The sequence below is a fragment of the Barbus barbus genome (assembly GCF_936440315.1).
Source record: "Barbus barbus genome assembly, chromosome: 18".
Lineage (NCBI taxonomy): Eukaryota > Metazoa > Chordata > Actinopteri > Cypriniformes > Cyprinidae > Barbus > Barbus barbus.
The window spans coordinates 12,420,081-12,443,091 of record NC_136746.1 but is presented as its reverse complement, the minus strand read 5'-3'; the positions used below and the strand labels follow the sequence as shown (position 1 = coordinate 12,443,091).

Sequence of the window (23,011 nt, the reverse complement as noted above, 5' to 3'; positions counted from 1 at the left end):
TAGTCAAACACAATGCTTATTTACAATATACAAATGTACAGTATTTTGTCTTTCAAATTTACCATAATTTAATAATTTATTGATGTAAAAATAGTGCATAACCTTTCATAATTCTTTCACATTTTACATCATAACATTTAGTTGCTTTCAAAATCCTAAAACTTTCTTTAGGTGTAAACTACATTTTAAATCTTAGATTGTCTATGTGGTCTCTCGCCTTTTTTATAATAATTGTATATCGATATATAATAGTGTGAATATTGGTTCTGAAATGTATATGAGAATAAACAAATATAAATATGTAGTGATTTTGTGTCAATCTTTACCTACAATTTATGAAATAAATGACTATGATGCACGTGGAGCCCTCACATAAAGAAAGAAATGTGCATTAACGCTCTTAAGAATATATTAAATAATGCAAATTAATTAAAATCACACTGACCACAACTCATTTTTTTAAACTATTTTCAAGGATTCTGCAATCTCGGTAACAAAGTCATGATGAATACCTAACCTGAACACACCAAAAGCACTACATACTGTAAAATATAAGTAAAAATATAAATATAAATCAAATCTCTTTCATTCACACGTTCACTAGCTCTGTCTCACACACATAAACACATCATACTCAGCATGCTAATTCATAATATCCATTTAAAAGCAGTCATCAAAATTAATCAAAGAACACTGCCATCCAGCTAGCAAAGCACTAGCACACATGAATAAATGTACATAAAATTAACAGAAACAATATAGAAACACTCCTGATGAACACACACACAAACGGGTAATGTGCTGTTTGTGTGATGCCATGCAGCAGAGCTGTTCAATATTGCCATTGCTATGGAAACAGAGGTTAGAGAAACATGCAGCACCTTTTTGGGTTTGGTTCCTCGCTGCAGAGTCAGACGCAGGAGGAAGAGGTGACAGATTAAAGTTTGATCAGTCAGTGTGTTTGTAATGAGCATGAATGTCTCTCACATACAAACATGCCAAGACTCCCACATAAACAGTACAATAATCTTTTTGCGTTCATGAATGTTTGCATTAGTGAGCGTAGACTTAGTACTCCTTGTGAAAAATAAGTACACTTTAGCATATTTTTAAAAAGAGTACTTATATACTAAAGTGCAAACTGAATGTAATATTTTCAGACCCCTAATAGTACGTTATTTACAATAAATGAAAATGTATTATAATTATAGTAGATGCAACTTAAAAGTGCTTTTTGAGCCATTTAAGTAGGATTTAAGTACAGCTTTGTGTGCAATTATTGCATTATTATTATTACAGTTGAATGTACTGACAAGCACTTATGGTAAACTAAAATATACTTTAATATTGTTTCTACTGAAACTTGTATGACATGTATTAAAATATATTTGCAATTACACATTTGTAATGATGAAGTTGCAATCAATTTAAAATGTATAATCTTTAAAAGTAATATCAAATAACACACTACAGTTGTGCTTAGTGTTTTAGCATGTTAGTCGACACATCAAAATAAGTTTTTCTTTAAAGCATGACAAAAGATTATTGATTATAAAACAATATTGTATTATCTGCAAGTACAGTTTTTAAAAAATATACTTTTAAGATTTGAAGTGCACTACAAGTGCACGCTCAATAAAATCATGCACACTTCTTTTTCACAAGAGACAAGAGAGAAAGACTATGTGTGTTCATGCACTATAGTATGTATTTTTTGGTTGAGAGGATTTACAAAGTGCAAAGACATGCTGGTTAAATTCATGTACGAGGTGAAATTAGAGGGGAATCAGAAACATGGTTCACTTTTACAGACACAGATACAGTATGAGCGATATGGCATAGCCAAAGAGTGTTACTATATCACTCTCTGCTGGAAAGGAGAGGTAATACACAATACTTTTAATGTAAAGTAGCCTCACACATACCCACAGTCCATTCTCAGACTGTCAAATGCATATTACACACAAATATGGGATAAGCTCTAATCTGATTGGCTGGCACTACACTACTTTTCAAAGAGCCAACACATGGTCTCAAGGAAGAAGGGTCCAGACTCCAGTGCATTAAAACTTGTTCCAATGCCCTGCAAATTTAAGTGATAGCAATGAACATTCAAGGATAATAATTGGATACGCCAAAGTTTTCTAGAATACTGACATCATTTTTTTACCATAGAAATTCAAAGTTTCTTTTGAGCCATTCACTAGCAAGTAAACTACATATTCATTAGAAGAAATGAGTATTATGCTTTGGTCTAAATAATAGTACGTATTTATTCAGAAATTCTAATTACACACATTTCTAATAAATTCTCTGCTGTTTTTGGTACAGCCAGTGACAGAACAGACTATTATTGTATGTATCAACAATTTCAGATAAACTCGTCAGATAAACTGGCATTTTAAAAATCAAACTACGGCTGTTGGCTTTTTTAAGATGGGTCAGACCGACCTTTCCTGCCTGAGTGGGTGGTTCTTGGCCAGAATAAGTTGCAAAAGTCTTGCTAAGCGAGACTAAACACCTTTTCAAAAAGGCACTGGGGTTTGTATAGGAGGAAAGTTATGAATATACACACAGTCTCACAGAAACACTGTGCACAAGTACCAATGTAAGAATATATTCGTTATGTTGAAATCCTTTTCCTCACTCACCACTTTGTTTGACTTTGGACCTTCAATTATCTCTGAGAAAATAAAAGATAAAATGAGATCATTACAATTTCATGTGGAAAAATATGGCTGCAAGCAGATATGTGCCAGTAACTGTTTGCCTACCCCGCTTCAGCATTTTGGAGGTGGCAGCTTCAGGTGTGTCCGGAGATGTCGTGTCAGCCCCATCTTCCACTAACTGGATCTGCAAGAGGGTCACAGCAGTTTCTAAGAAGTCAACAAAATAACATTTTCATGTTTTCACCTGTCAGTGTTTATATACACACAAGCACATATGGGAGTACCTGTGATTGGCGTACAAATATCCCATGGTTCTCCTGACAGGTGAAATATCGTTTACCCTGCACAGTCCCATCATTCTTGCCTTTAGGTTCCTCTAGAATGACTCCCACCCATTTTCCAGAGGCAAAGAGGGTGTTTCCAATATATGCCACGGTGCCTCGATGACCTTTACCGATGACCTCAACCAGAGAACCCTTAACAGGCCGCCCACCTCCATCTGAACTCATCCTGCTGCTGCCGCTGCTGGTGGTCTGGGGACAAGAGACAAAAACCCTTAGAAGACAAAAAGAGCTTTTGATTTTATCAAGAAAATGGTAGATTGATGAAATGTTCTTGGCTCAATGTGTAGTGGCCCTAAAATGGAAACGTTAGTCACACATTCAATAGAAGTGCATCAATGTCATTGCATTAGATACAAAATATTGAATCTTGCAGCTTTAATTAGAGAAAGCCAGTACAAGCACACTTTTTAAGAAAAATGTTCAACAAAAGAATCACTAATGATAATTAATGTTTTGCATCGCTCCGCTCGCGTCCGGTGTAGACATGGTGTAATAAAAGCAGTCCACTTGTTTCATTTCAGAATGAACGAATTGGTTGAAGGAATGATTCAAAGCCAAAAGAGTGAATCAACTTGCGTTAAGAGTCACTGAAAAATCCCTACAACTAATACACAGACAGACAGTCGCAAACACAACGCTCAAACAGATAAGTGGAGTGATACAAACAGTCAGTTGTCCCTTCAAACCCCCCCTCCTCGTTACTGTTGCTATGTCCGACAAGCCATGGCACCCATACACCACACATAATTTTCTCAGTGAAACATACATCGCGGAGCAAAGAGGGAACTGACAGACAAGACAGAGCAGGTTACATTTTGGAATGTAACAAAGTCTCAGCTTTCAAATTTTGTGATTTTTTAAGAAATTAAAACAATAAATGCCATTTTGTGGCTCCTTAATGTGTTGTGACAGATCGCTGTACCACCTCAAGCCCGAAAACACACGATTTTCGGCTGTCCTGAAAAAGATTAGTATCTTGAAACAATCGTGGTTATTTCTGTGATCGTGGCTCGTAATCGGTAGTCCTATGTCGTACAGTGAGAGAGGTTCAAGCACGGCCGTTTTCACAGACTTACGACCAAAGACAGCCTATGATAATTTTCTGAGAGTTCACAGTGTGTTTGCTGCTACGACCCACGTTTCCTGACTAGCGACATGGCGCTAAAACTTAAAACTGCTTACCAAGTTTATTAGATCTATGTCACACAGTGTGGTTTGCAGAGATCTTATAGGATTGTTAAAATCGTGCAGTGTGTCTCAGGCTTCAGTTCAAGCGGCACGTGAACCGATAATCTCTTACTCTCCTAGTTATAGCATGAAATAAACATGAATGAACATCAGAAAGTATCTTGTTTCAAACATGGAAAGACGTCAATTCACACCATTTTTTCAAATTCAAGTCCACAGACGTTCATCTACTCTCCTGTGTGGTTTGTTTGTTGGACAAAAATGGCAGATTTGGCATTATGAATGGTCAAATTGCCTGTCAATAACACTCCCTGCGAAAGGTCAACTGTCCCAATGATGTTGCACTGTATCTCAGCACTTTTGCAACGCTGCTCAGTCAGTCAGATTCGGACCAACTGTATAATTTTTCAAATGCAATGACATTAAGACATATTGTGGGATAAAGTTAAAACACTGTGACTAGACAATCTGGGGGAGTTAAAGCCAGTTGCAGGCTCCTCATTAGGTCGCTGAACAAGTCTATCATGCCCTCCAGATTATATGTTTAAGAGGAAAATTGAGGGTTATTTAGGAGCACTCAGACCAGAGCTCAGGGCTGAAAAAGTTTGTGACGCAGCCTTATTCTTTACTGCAGAAGACATCACTGTTACCTGCAGTCACAGTGTGCAAGAACTTACACAAACAGACTCGCACACACCAGCTGATCCTGAGAGACCTGCTCCATTTCACTTCCATTTAGTAATTTAAATTCTCTCTAATCACTCAGAGGCTGGGGTCCAAAATGAGTTTTATTTCTGAAACTACTGTATACTAAAAATAAGTACTGGTCACATAAAGATAACAAGATAAGGCACAATATTTGCAGTGTTATTTAATATTCTTGCTGACTCTAATGTAAACTCTGAATGCTCTGAAGATTTAGGAACATTATTAGGTTACAATGCAACAATAGAAAGAGAACACAAGTGATAGATGTGACCTCTCCTGCAACTCGAAAACAGAGAGCTGTGCTGGCAGCAGCTCACTGAAATGTGACATGTTCATTCATTACACAGATTTAATAGAGTTACTGGCTAATTTTAAAATTAGCTGAAGGATACGTCATGTTCACATGCAGGACACAGGCGTTACTGAAAACTGACTTGTGACTCAGCAGAATTAAGTCACTAACTGTATCAGTAAGGGAGGAAAACTTCTTGACTTCTGTTTTTATACTGAACTATTATACTGAATCTTCTAACCCTCATACAATACCTCACCTTTTTGTCTTTTTATATTATCATTAAGACATATCTGTTATGATTATTAATGTGCTAGCTACTCCCCATGTTCTAAATGTATTCTGGTTTTATTATCCTTGTGGGGATGCATCACTATTCACTAACAGTCCATTTAAACTGGATTTTTATGTTCATAGTAGTGCTGTCTAATGTTTCATACAGGAAAAGGACATAAGATTTATATCTACAGATCTAGCTAGAAAGTTATTACTACATTTAAAAGGGTTTGAAATAAGATTAATGTTGAGCTAAAGGCTTTGATTCAGTTTGTTAATATTAGCATTTTGGCTGTACTCAAGTTAAAAGGGAAAGTCCACCAAAATGAACATTTTGTCATCATTTACTCACTGTCATGTTGTTCCAAATCTGTATGGCTTTTGAATGCAGAACACAAAACAAAATATTTTGAAGAATGTTGGTAGCCAAACAGAATTAGTTCCCATTGACTTCCATTTTTGTCCAAAGAAAGTCGCACAGGTTTGGAAAGACATGAGGGTGAGTAAACGATGAGATCGTTTCCATTTCATGATGGACTACCCTTTGACAGAATCAAATTTAATATGATTTTACAAAACACTTTTAGTCCAAGATAACATGATATGTCATGTTACTGTATGCAGTGCAGATAATCAAATAAAGGGAAAAAGTTAAATTAATTGAATAATGAACACGTATCACATTAATCTGTTGTTTTGTGGGGGGGGTTTTTTGTGTTACTCAGCAACTGTGTCAAAAATTGCATTGCTCCATTACTGGCCTGCAGTAAAACCTGCCTCAAACACACACTGCAATTGATTGTAGGAGTTTGTACACAAGCAAATGCATTTTAGCCAAAAGCTGAGCCTTACAAATACCAGAAGACTGAATGAGCCCATGCATCTGACACATGCTACAACACCTGCACAGCATCATAATCAATTGCACACTAATTATACTTTAATACAAGTAAAAACATGCATGTATTCACATGTACAGTGGCAGACGGAAACAGAAAGTGTGTCTGCCATATGTCACTCACCCTGCTGTAAGTGTATCGTTTCATTTGAGACATGCTGCTCCTGCGTCGCCGTTGACAACGGTTCCTTGCCTTGCTTCAGCAACCAGCAAAGGCTTTTCAACCCCCCAACCCACTGTCTCTCTATCTCTCTGTCTGTCTTTCTTTATCTCCACCTAACTCTCATCACTCAAGCCTTTGTCCATACGATGAGCATCAGAGATGTGCGTTTTGGTCCAGCTCCAGCTGAGGCACAGACTGAACCCCAGAGGGGACACAGGAAGAGACACCAGAGGAGGTCCTACTGGATGTCTGAGCTCAGATGAACCCACTAACATGTGAATTGTCAGAAGGATCCCAGCATTAGATTGAGTTGGAGTGAGATATGTGTAAGTCTGTCTGACTGATCTTTGTTGGTAGGTGAGTGTGTGAGAGAAGAGCAACTGCGCTAATGTCTGCGCTGCCTTCTGCAGGAGAGCAAAAGAGGCAGAACTGGGTCCTAAAGCCCTCCTTCACAGAATAATCAGCAAAAGAATATTAACATGTAAATGTACTGAGTGATTAAAAGAACAAATAGAGAATCATTTCTCCCAGTCTTCTCACATACACATACTGTACAGGCCTAGAGGATGATCAAATTATAATAAACAATGCAGCTCAGTATTTTTATTAACTAAAGCTGAAATAGAAATTAATTAAATCTAAATAAGAAAATCGGGGGGAAAAAAAGACAAAAAAACATTTAAAGATTGACAAAAACGAAAATTCTATAAAAACAAAGTATATAAAAATAACAGCTCATTTAAAATAATAAATACTAAAATAGTACATAATAAATAAATGCAGCTATAGCTAAATAGTAGCCAAAAGCAAATTAAAAAGACCATCAGCCCATAGTTACAAACTTTATAAATGTATTTATTTACATATATTGATTGCCACTTTATATTCTTGATCATTGACCATTTCAGACATGAAATAAATTGTTTTTTTTTACTAAACCACGGAAACAGGTGACTGTGTTTAATTATTTGTTTAAACATTTTGATTACATATATTAAATAATTATTATCAAATTCTATTAAATTATTGCTATATACAGTAGCTCTGAAATACTTAATGGCAAAACTGTGATGGAAAAATGGCAACATATATTCTTGCATAATGACACTACAACAGGCAGATATTTTTACATTATAGAATAATTGAAACTCAAATAAATTATAAACTCAAATATGTATGTCTGTTTATTCATGTGGTAAGTAACAATGTAAAACCCGGGATAACATACTTTATTATTGCAAAATAAACTCCTTCAGGGTGATACAAGTGAGTCCTGATTACACTGTTGGGATTTGTGATAACGCCCAGCTGACAGTTCATTATCTTTTACATATTATTCACTGGATTACTAAAGGCCATGTACGGCTATGATCACTGGCTTTAACAGCTCTTTTAACTGTGGTACCCTGGGCCAGGATGTTGTTGTTGAAAAACAACATTCACACACAAATGTTCACATGCTTAGCATATAAGATGATGTTTAAGGCAGCAGGTCTCTTTAAGACCGGCTCTCTATTCAGCCTCTCTGTTTCTCTCCAGGCCTATTTGAATGTGACGCAGCTTCCAATATAAAGCCGAACACAGAGAGTGAGTTCAGTGAGGAGAAGTGCATGCACACAGCCTCGACAGACTGACAATCAAACACACATACACGCTGACAGTATTAACACTCTTTATAAACAACAACTGCACTGAATCCCCGGGGGCTTATTTCTGTAAGCAAATGCTGATGTTTGCAACACATTCCCTGTTCACTGTTAAACAGTTAGAAAGGACAGGTGCACAGCTGAAAACATTGTGCTCACAAAAACCAGTATGCAACTGTGGGTCAATCTGAGCAGACATTCAGACAATGCACAAATAAATCACACAATGACAGCTGCTCTCCTCTGACCACTCTATAAAACAGTGGCTCTCAGCTGTATCAGTGATACACAGTGTTACAGTCTATCAGGCAAGGAATCAACACGGCTTGTTGGGGGTTTTGGTGGGGAATGATGTTTAAATGCTAGGAAATGCAGAAAATACTATACAGGGACAGAGAGGATTTACAAAACATCAATATGTGACCCTGGACCACAAAACCTGTCTTAAGTTGCATGGGTATATTTGTAGCAATAGCCAAAAATACATTGTATGGGTCAAAATGATAGATTATTCTTTTAGGATATTAAGTAAAAATCATGTTCCATGAAGATATTTTGTAAATTACCTACCATAAATATATCAAAACTTCGTTTTTGATTAGTAATATGCATTGCTAAGGACTTAATTTGGACAACTTTTAAGGGGATTTTCTCAATATTTTGATTTTTTTTGCACCCTCAGATTCCAGATTTTCAAACAGTTGTATCTCGACCAAATATTGTCTGATCCTAACAAACCATACATCAATGGAAAGCTTATTTATTAAACATGATGTATATATTTCAAAAATTGACACTTAAGACTGGTTTTGTGGTCCAGGGTCACATATAAGGAAGAGAACATGCTTCAGTGGGGGGGGGGGGGGGGGGTCAGCTGACACAAGGGAGTGTCCACTCATAAACTACTTTAATTATCAGTGAGACTTTCCATAATACGTTTTACAAGAATGTGTCCTAGTACATAAATGTAATGTTTTCACATGGCTGTACATTGTACTATATATTTTGAACAAAACTGTCCCCAGACTGAATTTAAACTGATAAAACCTGATAAAAAGATTAATGAATAAAACAAAACTATATAACATAAATATAACATACATAACTATAATAAAACTTAACTATAAAATAACTACAATAAAACTTGCTGTTTTAATGTACAACAGTTGTAATAATCCATATATACAAATATTGTAGTTATATATAAATATATATATATGTATGGATTTCAACTGTTGTACAATAAAACAGCAAGTGTATAACACTACAATTATACCTAACTATAATGTAACTATAATACAGTTTTATTATAGTTATGATATAACTTATTATAAATGAGCAATTTATTATAAAACTTGCTGTTTTATTGTAAAACAGTTGTAATCCATAAATGTGTGTGTGTATAAACAATATACAGTAATATATATATATATATATATATATATACACATAGAGTATTGGTGTCAGTCATTAGGATATTAAGATATTAAATAAAATAGTCTGTTTAATGTCTACTCTGAGCATTAATGAATTAAAGAATTCAACTATACTATATTAACTATATAATATAAACTAAATTAATAAATTAAACTTGTATACAAGAGGAATGAAAGCAGTGTGATTGTGCACATTTGCTTATTTCCTGTGCAGTGATCAACTGATGATGCACCTGCCAGCCTCCTCCCCCCACATGAATCAACAAATAAATAAATAAATATTGCAGAATGATACAGTCTTCACTGTAATTTAGGTAAATGCTGTAGTAGTGAATAGTAAAAACAATTAATTGAGGAGGAGCGCATCCACAGCAGCCCATCGATCAGCCACCGCCTATTTATACTACAGCAGCTACACCCCTCAACTGAGAATGATTAGTAAACACACCGAAAAAAACATCGAGGATGTGAGGCCATTGAACGGTTCTTTCATGCTCTTTATTTCAAGCCATGCATTCGAACTTACCGTGATGTTCTGATGCTGAGCGTGTTGTGTGTGTTCCCGGACAATGTGGATGTGACAGCTACTTCCTGAGGAGCGCGACGTCCCACACTCACTGGAAACAAAGGGAGGGGGGTTACCTGGACAAGGGTGGTCTACAAAATAGTGTCTGAAACGCTTTCAAACTATAAAAACCTCGGTGAGAGGTTGCTTGACCAAATTGATGACATATCTAAATAGCGACGGTTTAAAATCCTGAGCAGCCTGCCAAGTAACGTGGTTGTAATTAAAGCTATAGGGCTTCCATTTATTTATTTTATCTTATATTGTCTAAATTAAATGTAAATTAAAATTTAGTCACCCGCATTAAATAAATATTGATTAAAAATTGATAAAAGCATCACAATAATCCACAAGACTGGACTCCATCAATTATATAGCCTAAAAATAAAAATTGCGAGTTTGCATATGAAAGCAATATTATTCATAGTTGTGATGTTTTCAGATATTTTCAGCTAATTTTCACTTTTGGGTGAACTATTAATATTTGTAGTTAGTTTCATCTAAATTATTTTGAGACAAAATAATGGTTTGAAGTGTTGATTAACTTAAATTTCAATGAATTAAAGCGATAGTTCACCTTCAGTTGCTGAGCTTTGACTTTGCATAGTTTTTTTTTTTCTTTACCATAATATGGAGGTCAAGCAGCAACTTAAGGTGAACTATCGCTTTAAAGACAAAACCATTTTTCTTATAAATTGAGTAACAGGGTTAAATGTGTTAGATAATTAATCATACATATATAATCTTATTATATAATAAGATTATATATGTATTATATATACACATATAATCAATTTGCGCCTCTTATGCTTAGAATATACGTTTTTTAAAGCGATATCAAAATACACTATATTATCTATCTTTGTGAAAGAATGATGTTTATTTAATATAAAATTAAACATTTTTGGCTATTTTTATTTCCATGGGGATCTTGACAGATATGAACACACTTTTTATAATCTTTTTTTTTAGCATGACATGACACAACTGTTTCTGTGTGCATATTTAAACACCATGAAATTGATCAGCCTGGCAGGAAGTGATGGCCACACAAACTCCTCCTCCTTTTCAAACCCGATGCTGTCATACAGCTTATGAGCATCAGTTTGGACCATAGAGGTGAAAAGCACCACTCTTTTCACATTCTGTCTGACAACAAATTCCAAAGCAGTTTTACAAAGAGCTTTCGCAAGGCCACGACCCCGAAACTCCTTTTTCACAGAGATCCTTTTTAGTTCCCAAGCACCTGGCTCCTCCACACAGGGCAAAATGCCCACCGTCCCGACAATAGACCCTTTCAGTTCTGCAACCCAAAAGCAGCTCCTGCTTCCAGGCTGCATGTATGAGTTCCTGATGTCCAGCAGATCCTCTCTGAGCCCAAGTTGAATACCCTGCTCAAAAATATACTGCACTGCCATCAGAATAGCCAGCATTACCCCTCCGACACACAAAATACAGGTCAGGATTGAGCCGGAGAGGATATAAGTGAGAAGACAGAATCCACACAGCATAGCCTGAATCCATGGTTGCTTCAAGGCCAGAAGATCCACAGTCCCAACATGCTCTCTGAAACCCCTGGAGTATATTGTTCGCACAGCAGAGTAATCTGCATCCCGATACTCACGGATCTGATACCCCAACATCAAGGCTTTAGGACTGAGATTCAAGTGGGATTGTAAGAAAAGCAGAAGACAAGATATATATTACAATAAAGAAAGTGCCTTTTTAGTCTGAGAACATTTTAGAAAGATAATAGCTCCATGCACCTAAATGCATTAATTGCATTATGTCAAATAGATTGTTTTTTAAAGCTTACCGTAACGTAGTCTTCACCTGCTTGAACTGTTATTCACAGCCCAGACCTATCACACAGAGACATAAAAGTCACCAAACTTGCTTTAATACTGTTATAGGTGGAAAACATCTGTGCACAACGTTGTCCAGAAATGCAATTATTAGTTATTACATAAGATAATTAAATATATGAGCTACATCATTAGATGCTTTTTCAGTTCAGAGGACCGAGTGTGAAACTTCCCATAGGAAATCACATGATCTTCAGACCACCGATGTTGCTCACTGAGCTAATCAAACCTGAACACAAATCAAGTCAGGATGATAAATCTAACTCAGAAAAGCTGTTCTATGCATTAATAATATTTATAATCAAAACATGAAAACAGTTCATTTATAAAAGTTTATTGATTTAGGTTATTACAACAAATTATATTTGGTTTTATCAGAACAAACAACTTTATCCAGATGCTTTGAGTTATTAACATTCAGTCACAGAACAATCACATTTTTCATTCTTTCATAAATTAAATACACAGAATAGAAAAAAGTCAACTACATAGTAAAATTAGAGATGATGATATTGTTATTTCATTAATAAGATTAAACTATTAATATTGATTAGTAATTTTCACATTCTCGCTGCCATTGTGATCAACATCAACGCAACGGAGATGGAAATGTAACATATTCATACTGCAAGCAGTTCCTGCTGAGCACCATCTGACAATTTCAAAGCATTTACATCTCATACCTCTCATCAACCAAATACAAATACTTGACTTACAGGAAATTACTGTTTTTCAGATTTACTGGGTCATAGAAGTAGACAGGCCATAAACAAATAAATAGAAATGATCTTAACCAACATAATCTCAAGGACTAGAGACTCCAAGAACATGTCCCTTCAATGCTTCTGCTTCAGTGGTGAGATGAATATTCTGACAGGACAAGATCTGGACACCTTTTATTCGAGGTTTTTAAATGGATAATTTATCCAAAAATTCATATGCTGTCATCATTTACTCACATCAAGTATTTCCAAATCCATACAACATTGGTTAAGCTCCAAAACCAAATAAAGACATTTCTAATGAAACCAGAGAGGGTACGGTCTCTCAGTTGAAAGTCCAGGAAACCAAAACTTCCAAAAAGGTCATAAAGGCATCAGAAAACTAATCCACATTAATCAATTATTTTCATCTTTTGAAGAGTTTTGATCAATTATATGATTAAGTTTTTTTCACATGTTGTATAAACACATGCATCAAGCACATTGCATATGGTAAACATGAAAGCTTGTTCATCTGTCACACGCTAAAATAAACATCACTGGTACTTGCATTTCACACATTTGAGAACATCCATGTTTACCATATGTGATGTGCTCTATGTATGTGTGTTGATCATTATTTAGATGAAAATAAAAATAAATAAAATAAAATAAATTAAATTTGTTCAACTTTTTGACCTTTTGGATTTTCTAGGTTTTTGATACCTGAACTGTCAATGGAGGGACAGAAACCTCTTAGCTTTCATTAAAAATATCTTCATTTGTGTGCTGACGATAAACAAAAGTGATACAGATTTGGAATGACATGTAATTGATGACTGAATTTTCATTTATGGGTGAACAATCCCAAATCAGATTTTTTTTCCTTATAAAAGAAAAGTTCATTTTTTCCCGTGGTTGATGATTTAAAGAAGATAGATAGATAGTGGTGTGCTTCATTAGTGATCTGAACCAATGTGTAAAAGAAAAAACAAAGCCTTGGCGGTCTTGCTGAAGTGGGAGACCTCAATCTCAGTTGCGATGTTGTTTGAGGATGAGCTGGTACTCTATCAATGTGAAATTAGTCAGCTTGGCAATCGCATCTGGAGCACTGAATTCGCTGACCTTCTGGTAGCCCATGTGCTCATAGAGCTTCTGTGCATCTGTCTGGACCACCGACGTGTGAAGCAGTACTCCTCGAAAACCACGCTCACGAGCGAAGTCAGCCACCGTGCGGCAGAGCGCTTTGGCAATGCCTTGTCCACGGTGAGTCTTTTTAACCGACATCCGCTTCAGTTCCAGGAAGTTCTGGTCTTTCTCGGCAGGCAAACACGCTACTGTACCCACAACACGACCCTGGCTCTCAGCCACCCAGAAGCAGGCGCTAGGTGGATCCAGGTAGGTCTGCTGAATGTGGCTGAGATCTTGCTCAAGGCAGGTCTGGATGTACTTGGTGAACATATAACTCACACTCTGCCTGCCTGCGGCCAAAAGCAGCGTGACTGCTAGTACAGGTAATAGGATGGACATTGAGCTGGTCAGCAAAGCACAAAACACACATCCCAGAAACATCTGCGCTAGGGGCTGTTTGAGTACGTGCATGCAGGATGATGGGATGTGTTCGCTCATCCCAAGAGTAAAAACCTCCTTTACTTCTTCATGATCTTCCTCCCGGTAGCGACGAATCTGCACCTCAGCCATGACCTTCAAATCAAGCATGACATTAGAAATAATGACACTGTAAGCTAAAGACTAGGTTTATCAAATCCTATTAACTTACAGCAGTCTTGTCTTTATTATGTCTCGTAAGTGAACAAAATTCCAGACCTAGATATCGATTTAACGTGCATTTACATGAATAACAGATTTTGCATTTACTCTGCATAACAAAACATTAGATAAACAGTACTATCTCACTTTGCCAGCCTTAGTGTTTGTATCAAAGACACCGAATTATAAGTGGCACAGAAACTCACAGCAAATGTCTCGATTACCCGCACGCCTTGTTCTTGATAAGACTCCCAGATTCCCAGGTTACTGACCTTTACTCGATGACTGCTGGCAGCCAGTGAGGAAATACCGTGTATAAGGCATTTGTGTTCACGGAAGTGTTTCGAGCTTTATTTACAATGGCACTTCCAAGAAATATTAACTGTAACAATATGCATTTACATTTATGCGAATTGAAATAGGCTGTTCCCCTGCATTTTCGTTAAATTTAAAACAAATAATATAGGTTTATCTCACCTGTACTGTAAATGATCCTACTAAAATTAATGCTTTAACATCACTTTGTTCCGATGTTTCTTCTTCTCTTTCAAATGGACAGTTGGAGGGGAAGCACTATCGCCATCCACTGGAGAGGAGGACAAGTACGATGCACTTGGCGGACAAGGGTATGACATTTTTATTTTCTTCTCTTTTCTTTCTTTCTTTTTGATTAAGTATTAAGATATTGGCTTATGTGAAACGTATGAAAACTGTGTTTACAGGGAACTGTGCCATTTTTAAACACTCATTTATAAAAATCACAAGGTTTTGAGTTAAAGTCCAATTTCATTAATATGTGTTTAAGAGTCAGTGTTCAGTCAGTGTGATAGCTATAGCACAATTTAGGCATTATTTGTTTCGTTTTAATATGATCAACAGCTGCTAATAAAATTGATGATCAAAACACGTTCTTAAATTAGTCAGACAGTCACAACAAGGGGTATCATTTAATAAAAATTTAAATTCAGATTTTTATAAACTGGCAGTGTAATGAAAATAAAGAATATGGTCAAACCTCAAATCCTCTCTCTCTCTCTCGCTCTCGCTCTCTCTCTCTCTCTCTCTCTCTCTCTCTCTCTCTCTCTCTCTATATATATATATATATATATATATATATCGACAGTAGCTGAACATATGAACACCAGCGCCATCGACTGGACAGAAACAAATATAGGAGATAGAAGGTGATAATAATACCCTGCTTCTCTAGCAGAAACTAACAATGACTGTCATTATCACCCTTGGACATAAACAGACACAGAGAAAGCAAGGAAATTGTATTTCTAGAGTACATTTACAAAATCCAAATAATAAAAAAATAGGTCTCCAGATTAGATTAAAAAAGATAAAATATTTATTGAAAGCCTCCTATCACCACAGAAATGATTGATTTTCTTAGTCTTACTTCAGCACACATTATAAATGATTCAAACTTTAACTGCTGGCCAGTTTTCCTGCTCTCCCCTTGACTCAGGATCACCACTATTTTCAGTGACGCTGCACTTGAAACCATTTCCAAAGGTGTACTGACACATGATGAGAACAGTTTAATCAGACTATCCCTGCAATGATTTCAGTTCATACAGCAGCACAAATACATTGTCATAAATTGCATCACCACATGTACCATGTTCCGCTGCTACTAGATAACTACAAACAACTTCCTGATTGTCCTGGTTGCCCTTACAACACTTTTCATGTTTGTTACAATTGTGTGTGTTATAAATCTTTAATTGTTTTATGACTCTTATCAGGAGATCAGTGTGTAGAGAAAAACAAAACTGAAGTATCCTGGTATATAATGATGCTATGGGTGTTTGGTGAACTGCACATTGCGATGAATTGTAGGAATACTGAGTGAATTTCAACGTTATATACTGATTCATAATGTACAGTATGTGTTTTTATGCATGTAATGACATTATAAATTAATGATTATTGATTAATGCAAAATTTTAACACTATACTTTGTTATATTGGATTTAAATTAATTACTTATTTAAAAAAAAAAGTTAACACTGCTATTGACAGGAAAATGGGAAATGTCACATTCCTGAAGCAAAATATATTCAATTTAAATATAGAATATAACACTTTAAGTGATATATAGAATAGCATGTATGAAAAAACAAAACCTTATACAGCTCTACAGCAAACGATTATTTAAATATTATCTGCAAAATATATACTTTGTGTAAAAGTTAAAATCTCAACATTTTCTGCCCAATGTTAGAATTTGGGAGGAACAGAATTTAGTTCAATTCATATTTATTTGTATAACTTTTCATAAGTATAATTAAAAAGCAGTTTTACATAAAATAATGGCATATATAGCTAGTGAGCTAAAGGTGACAGTGGGACAAAAGCCATCAAGAAAAAACAAACTAGAGAGATGAATCTTTAAATAAATACTTTTTTTTCCCTCAAACAATGTACAGTTTTGTTTTTTAATTACTTTTTAAAATACATTTTGTATTCTGACTCAATGGAAAGGAATGAAAGGTTTAAATCCTAATGAAACCAGCTGTAGAAAAGACACACAAAAGCACACAGCAATTATCTTCACTTTCATTTCCTTTGGTTAGAGACTGTGTGAACATGATACGGTCTCACTCAAAAGGTGCTTCAGCATTGACATTTGGATGACAAAGCTGCTCAGAGACTCAGTGCTAGGCTGCCATTGCCACTGAGGAATTCCTCCTCACACAGCGCTGTATTGTTGCCTGTTCACATCGGACACTAACACTCACATCAGTACAACAACAAAATCTCATTAAACAATATAATAAAAATCATGTACTCCAGGACCATATGATTGTGTTATGTTTTACCCAATAGCAAATAGAGTACAAGTCTAACATACTGTACAAACAGAAAAACCAACAATGTCTCAAGTTTTTGGGTTCTGGCAATGAAAACAATTGTTCCTTGTTTCTCACGTTCATTCGCCTCTTTCTTTCTACCCCAGATTGATATCTCCAGCAAATAGGGTAATAAGCAAAATTATAGTGAATCCGGTGAGCAGCCCAGCATTTTGGATCAGGAAGAACACAACCCTTCCTCGATAACCTTTGGCATGTGTAGCCACGATACTGTTCATCTCTGGGAACTGGAAAAACAGCAAACATTGGAATTAGAAATTTAAGGAAAGCTTTTACACAACCCAATGGAATACCTGATTCTGATTGGTCAGTCATGACATTTTTGGGAAATTTTTACTGTTGTCCATGACAATGGTAAATTTTTACTTTTTCTAGTATCACAGCTCAGACTTTGCTCATTCTTGTTTCTTACAAACGCAACTGGTGGCTTCTTGCATCTGAGTTAGTAGTGCTTATAGTGAAAATGAGCCAAGTTGTGACAAATTGGGTTCTCCCTCAAATCTTCAACTAGTTGTACTATGTACACACAAACTATAATAATTTAAAATATGTATATAATTGCTTTATAATGCATTAAAAACAATAGGACATAATGAAATTATCTTTGACTTCATTAACATTTAACTGTTAATTATAATAAGAACAACAACAATTATAATAAACACTTAATTTAACACATTATTTTAATTATCGTTGTGATGTGTGTAAACGTGGTAAATTAGCTAAGCTATCAGGCTAATAAGGTATTGATAAGCTAATCGAAACAGATTTTAATGGCTTTTAAAATGTAGTTCAAACATATCAGAACATGTTGCAATTTTGTTGGAATTGTGGTTAGGCATGAAAGAGAGTAAGATCTTTAAACACCAGCTGTTTTGTTTATTGTTGTTGACTTTTATTTTCTTAGTGGAATCTTTAAGGTATAATAAAAGCTATACATTAATTTAAACTGAAATCAATATTTCATGGCCATGTTTTATGCCAAGCTGTAAGTGGGAGGGATAATGTACATTCAGGCAGTCATTATTGCAATTCATTTTAAGATTTACCACAATAAGATGATGTCTTACCATGTCTGCAAGGGAGATATAGAGGAACATTCCACCAGCAATGGCAAAGATAGCATTTGGAGCAAAACTACTGCCCAGCAGGATCCCCAATGCAAGACCGAGATAACAGCACATCGCTGACAGCAAATTAAAACACGCAGCCTGACCAACACTCATGCCCGAGTTCAACAGAATCACAAAATCACCTACAGAGAGACAGAAAGAAATCTGACTGTGTGTAAAAAATGACATGAACTTTTGAGGATAGGTCTCTATGTCTGTTTTTTACCCAGCTCATGAGGGAACTCTTCACAGAAGATGGCAATAGAGGTGCTGAAGCCGGTGATTAGAGACAGTGTGAAGGACGCTCCGATGGCCAGGCCGTCGATGAAGTTATGCACAGCGTCACTGACAGTGATCATCCACGCCACAGTCTTTATATTAGACAGTCTCTCCCCTTTCAGCCAGCGACAAGTTAATAACACACATGCATTCTGCACAAATTTAACAGAAAACAGACATTGTTAAATCTGTCCTATTGTAATAAAAGGAAATAAATTACATACAAATGTTAAATAAATTCCCATTGTGAGATAAAGTCAAAAGATATAGCTAAAGCTGCAATTATGACATACAAAGTCACTATCACAGGAAATATAGTGTCACAATTGTGGTTTTTAAAGTTATATTCTGACGTATATGCTATTATAAGAAGTAACAGACTTGTGTAGTCTAGTACGTTTACAAAAAAAAAAAACAGTAGTGGGACACAATTGCTTTAACTGTGTGGACAGCCTAATAGTTTAAATATTATTAGATGGTGAATGAACATTTCTGAGAGAACTGAAGGAGACAAAGTAAACAAACAGCAGTTGAGCACATAACCACGTGCAAGATCAATAATGCGCTTCTGTAAATCATTCATGCTTTCACTACATCAGGAAATCATGCACATTCCTGGAGGATCTGGTAAATAAACATCTCTGGGGACTAAAAGGGAAATATCAGTGTAGCATTAATGATTGATAATCCTGCATGTTTATTTTTGTCTGGTTATGTATAGAAATGCATATGAATTCTGTGTGTTACCTGTTCAATGGCTGGACTCTCACTCGGGTGGTTGGACTTTTCATTGATAGAGTTCATTTCATGATTGGTGTTGTTTGCGATGATCTCACCACTGATGTTGTTTATGACAACGTCATTGCTAAAGGTGGTGATGGGGACATCAGCTGACTGCAGGGGAGGGAAATGACTGTGTCCCAGCTGCAGTGGAGGTGAACCATAGAGTTAGGCCGGAAAACAGCTCAATCTGTTCTAGTGAATAAGGTCCAAACACTTGCAAGCTCTTACCTCTGTATCTGCTTTCAGTACCATCTTTAAAACTCGTTCAGTGAAGAACAAAATGTAAAATCCACCAAAGATCCCAACTATGTTTAGCACATAGTTATCATCTTTAGGATCTAAGCCAAGGGCCTGTTTCATTTGGCAAAAAAGACAAGAATTAGGACTGCATACATGAAGATTGAGTAATCGACTGTTTTTGGCCAATCTGATAACGTTTTCCCCCCAAGAGCTACATATTTTTCCATCTAAACCTTTGTAAGCCATTTTATCTCTCAAATATCATCTCATAACCTCACTGTAACTCATTCTTACCTCTGGGATAAGTTGCAGTACAGCATTTGAAAACAGTGTCCCAATGGCCAATCCAATGAAATACGTAATGACTTTTGGAAAATATGTTTTTTTAGTCAAAGGCACCAGAAATAACCCCAACAGAGCAGCCAAGTTTATCACGGTCACGGCCAGGAAACCATAACCCCAAACTACAGGAAGGACGAAACAGATTTACACATATTCAGGCATATCATAATTATTTCCATCAATTCAAGAAGTGAGAAAAACTAGTTTCAGTTTATCACAATTCAGTGCAGTTCTACTTCACTGCATCCCAACACAGAAACCTAATGCAGGAAGTGTATTAGGTTTCGGTACTGGGATGCAGTGAAGTAAAATACTATCTCTTGTACAGTCTGTTAGTGAGGACATCATTACCATATGAAATGGGATCAAACAAAGGCTGTTTTTTTCTGAATATGAAATGAGAAACTGATGCTGGACAGTTCAAATACTTCAACAAAATGAGTGAATCAACAATGTGCTGATGGGTCATGGAAAATCCACTTATCAGCTGAAGTGATTGCTCTCTATATAAGAATCGGTGTGTAATGTGTGGAGAGATAATATTTACTTTTAACCATTATGATTCATAAGCAAAAATGGCAAAACCATGATTACACAAAAGTGTGTATTTCTAGGTTGAGTTTCACTACAGTGCACTATAAATACACTGTACACCCAAAATAAATACTAAATCAATCTGTAACTCCCTGATAAAATAAGATAAGGTCTCCAGAGGTTTTATTGTAATCTCTGGCTATTTACTCATTACTCAAAATATATTTTCCTGGCTCCATACAGCACATTTGATTGTCCCTTCTACCAAGGTGAAGGCATTTGTGGTAATCATACTCACCTTTGTGATCAGGTAACAATGAAGAATCATTATGGTTTGAGGGGGAGGTGTAAGGGCAGGCAGGCAGCAGGACCTGATTGAGAATAGCTGGACACATCATCTCCAGATCATTGAGACTGACGGCAGAAGCATTGCTAAGTCCAAAGGCTGACAACAGCTCTGACAATGAAGAACACTTCCAAAAAAAAAAGGAAACATTTGCATTATCAAGTATTAGAATGTGGCACTGATTTTTGAGACATGGGACAAAACATGTCTAATTTTAAATGTCTCCTATTACTGGTAAGCAACACCAGTTAAACAAAATTATTATTGAATATAATGTTTGATATGCAAAATATGGTTTGGTGACAATTCCATATATAGAAATCAGTTGAAACTATATGGAGTTTCAGTTCATTTATTTAATGAGGTTTTCAAACTTTACAGGAACCCCCGGTTTTCATTAAAAAAAAATAATAATAATAAAAAAAACATTTTAACTTTATTTTTAAGAAACCATATAACAGTTAATTATGTAGCCAGAGTTAAACATTACCTATATATTTTCTATTTTCATTATTTTATTTATATATCTATTCTAATTTAAATTTGACCACTTTCAAGTAGTAGTTTCAACTAAATATTTTGAATTTTAAAAATCAGATTTTCGGTTTCCAAACCAATAACAATACATAATGCACAAATACATGGAAATACACATTTTGTTTTGTACATGTATTAAGTAAAGCAAAATGCATCGATGCATTAAACTATGCTGATCGCCAAAGGTAGCCTACAGATCGAAATGGCAAATTCTAAAAAAAATAAAAACAGAAAGAAGGGGTGATTAAAATAAAATAAATAAGTCCTATAATCCTTATGACTCAAGATGTAACTGAAAACAGGTTCCCACATTCTGTCAAATTAAGATATGCTGCTATAAATATTATTTTTTTCCAAACAGGTAGAGGTTAGCCAAGCAGAAAAGAGAGGCCTCGTGCTCTCCATCCACAAAGGCAAAATAACTCCATATTGAAAAGGTCAACTATACTGGGTGGTGATGGCGCAGTGGATAAGACACATGCCTTTGGTGTGAGAGACCCGGGTTCGAATCCACTGTGAGACACCAATGTGTCCCTGAGCAAGACACTTAACCCCTAGTTGCTCCAGAGGCGTGCGACCTCTGACATATATAGCAATTGTAAGTCGCTTTGGATAAAAGCGTCAGCTAAATGAATAAATGTAAATGTAAATGTCATCTATTCGGGCTGAGGCTCTCTAACAAATTCGACCACGCAGCCTCAAAGGATTCATTCTAAATATTTAGGCTATTTTCACTTGTGTTGCTTGTTTGTTCTAATAGATAAAGCGTTGTTTGCCAAAAAAACCCGTAAAATTTCCACTTGCATTTTTATATTGTAATGGGAAAAAATCCAGACAGAAAGAGTGAGAGGAAAGGGTCTGAGTGTCTGAGACGGGGCGCATCTTCATTACCTCGGTGTTCTTCAGCGGATTGGTGTCAGCATCGACCGACGGCGCGCGGCGGCTGGTAATGAGGCGCAGAAAGTTCTCCAGGTTTCCCGTGGACAGCGAACCGCTTTCACCGTAGAAGCGCAAAACATTTTGAATAAAACTTTCCTCCATGGTTATATCCTTCTCGATATGAATAGCTTTACCGAACAACTATCCGAGAACAAGTCTAGACGAATGGAAACCACATGCGCACATTCGAAATAATAACAGAAGCCGCAGATTAATAAATAAAAAACCCAATCTTTTCATTTCCTTTTCAGAAATGATTTGAAATCTCCCGGAGGTGGGAGGAACAGCTATTTGTCCACTTTACTAATCAGTCGCAATCAGTGATGTGGAATACACCGACGCGCCTTCATTCCTCAGCAGAGATCGCGCGAGGAAACTGCTGCTGGACCGAGGGACATGCTGCTGCCCAAACACTGCTATACCAGCCATCACTCCCTGTGTCAATGAAGCCTTTGTTTGCGCTTTTCCAGACATTCTTGCAACGTGTTCAGGTCTG

The 23,011-nt window shown here is 36.1% G+C and overlaps 3 protein-coding genes across 3 annotated transcripts in view; all 3 read right to left on the bottom strand.

Moving 5' to 3' along the window:
- The window catches only part of LOC306884719 (dynactin subunit 1-like), a gene marked incomplete at both ends in the record, with an annotated part of 29,643 nt that extends 14,652 nt beyond the window's left edge, over positions 1 to 14,991 (bottom strand). The window contains 4 exons of the mRNA XM_079440853.1: positions 2,757 to 2,853; positions 2,954 to 3,202; positions 14,321 to 14,455; positions 14,728 to 14,991. Coding sequence (XP_079296979.1) covers positions 2,757 to 2,853; positions 2,954 to 3,202; positions 14,321 to 14,452 — 478 coding nt within the window. The remainder of the gene's footprint in view (positions 1 to 2,756; positions 2,854 to 2,953; positions 3,203 to 14,320; positions 14,456 to 14,727) is intronic.
- Positions 11,154 to 12,022, bottom strand: LOC306883816 (N-acetyltransferase family 8 member 3; the record flags this gene model as incomplete). Its single annotated transcript, XM_079439306.1, has 2 exons — positions 12,002 to 12,022; positions 11,154 to 11,841 (listed from the first exon to the last, which is right to left on the bottom strand). The coding sequence occupies exon 2, from the start codon at positions 11,826 to 11,828 to the stop codon at positions 11,154 to 11,156; it is 675 nt and encodes a 224-aa protein (XP_079295432.1). The 5' UTR covers positions 11,829 to 11,841; positions 12,002 to 12,022.
- A 1,784-nt stretch (positions 14,992 to 16,775) lies between the features above and the next one.
- Positions 16,776 to 22,945, bottom strand: slc39a8 (solute carrier family 39 member 8). The gene is made up of 8 exons (XM_079440036.1): positions 22,468 to 22,945; positions 20,992 to 21,166; positions 20,112 to 20,281; positions 19,806 to 19,928; positions 19,542 to 19,718; positions 18,742 to 18,946; positions 18,474 to 18,658; positions 16,776 to 17,630 (listed from the first exon to the last, which is right to left on the bottom strand). The coding sequence occupies exons 1-8, from the start codon at positions 22,615 to 22,617 to the stop codon at positions 17,481 to 17,483; spliced, it is 1,335 nt and encodes a 444-aa protein (XP_079296162.1). The 5' UTR covers positions 22,618 to 22,945; the 3' UTR covers positions 16,776 to 17,480.
- Positions 22,946 to 23,011: the final 66 nt, after the last annotated feature.

Excerpts from the sequence above, each read along its gene's own strand:
- slc39a8 (XM_079440036.1), bottom strand. The coding sequence starts at position 22,617 with ATGGAGGAAAGTTTTATTCAAAATGTTTTGCGCTTCTACGGTGAAAGC. Across the intron at positions 18,659-18,741 it reads AGAGTTCCCTCATGAGCTGG|GTGATTTTGTGATTCTGTTG; the intron begins GTAAAAAACAGA and ends GTCTCTCTGTAG. Across the intron at positions 17,631-18,473 it reads ATATCTCCCTTGCAGACATG|TTCCCAGAGATGAACAGTAT; the intron begins GTAAGACATCAT and ends CTGTTTTTCCAG.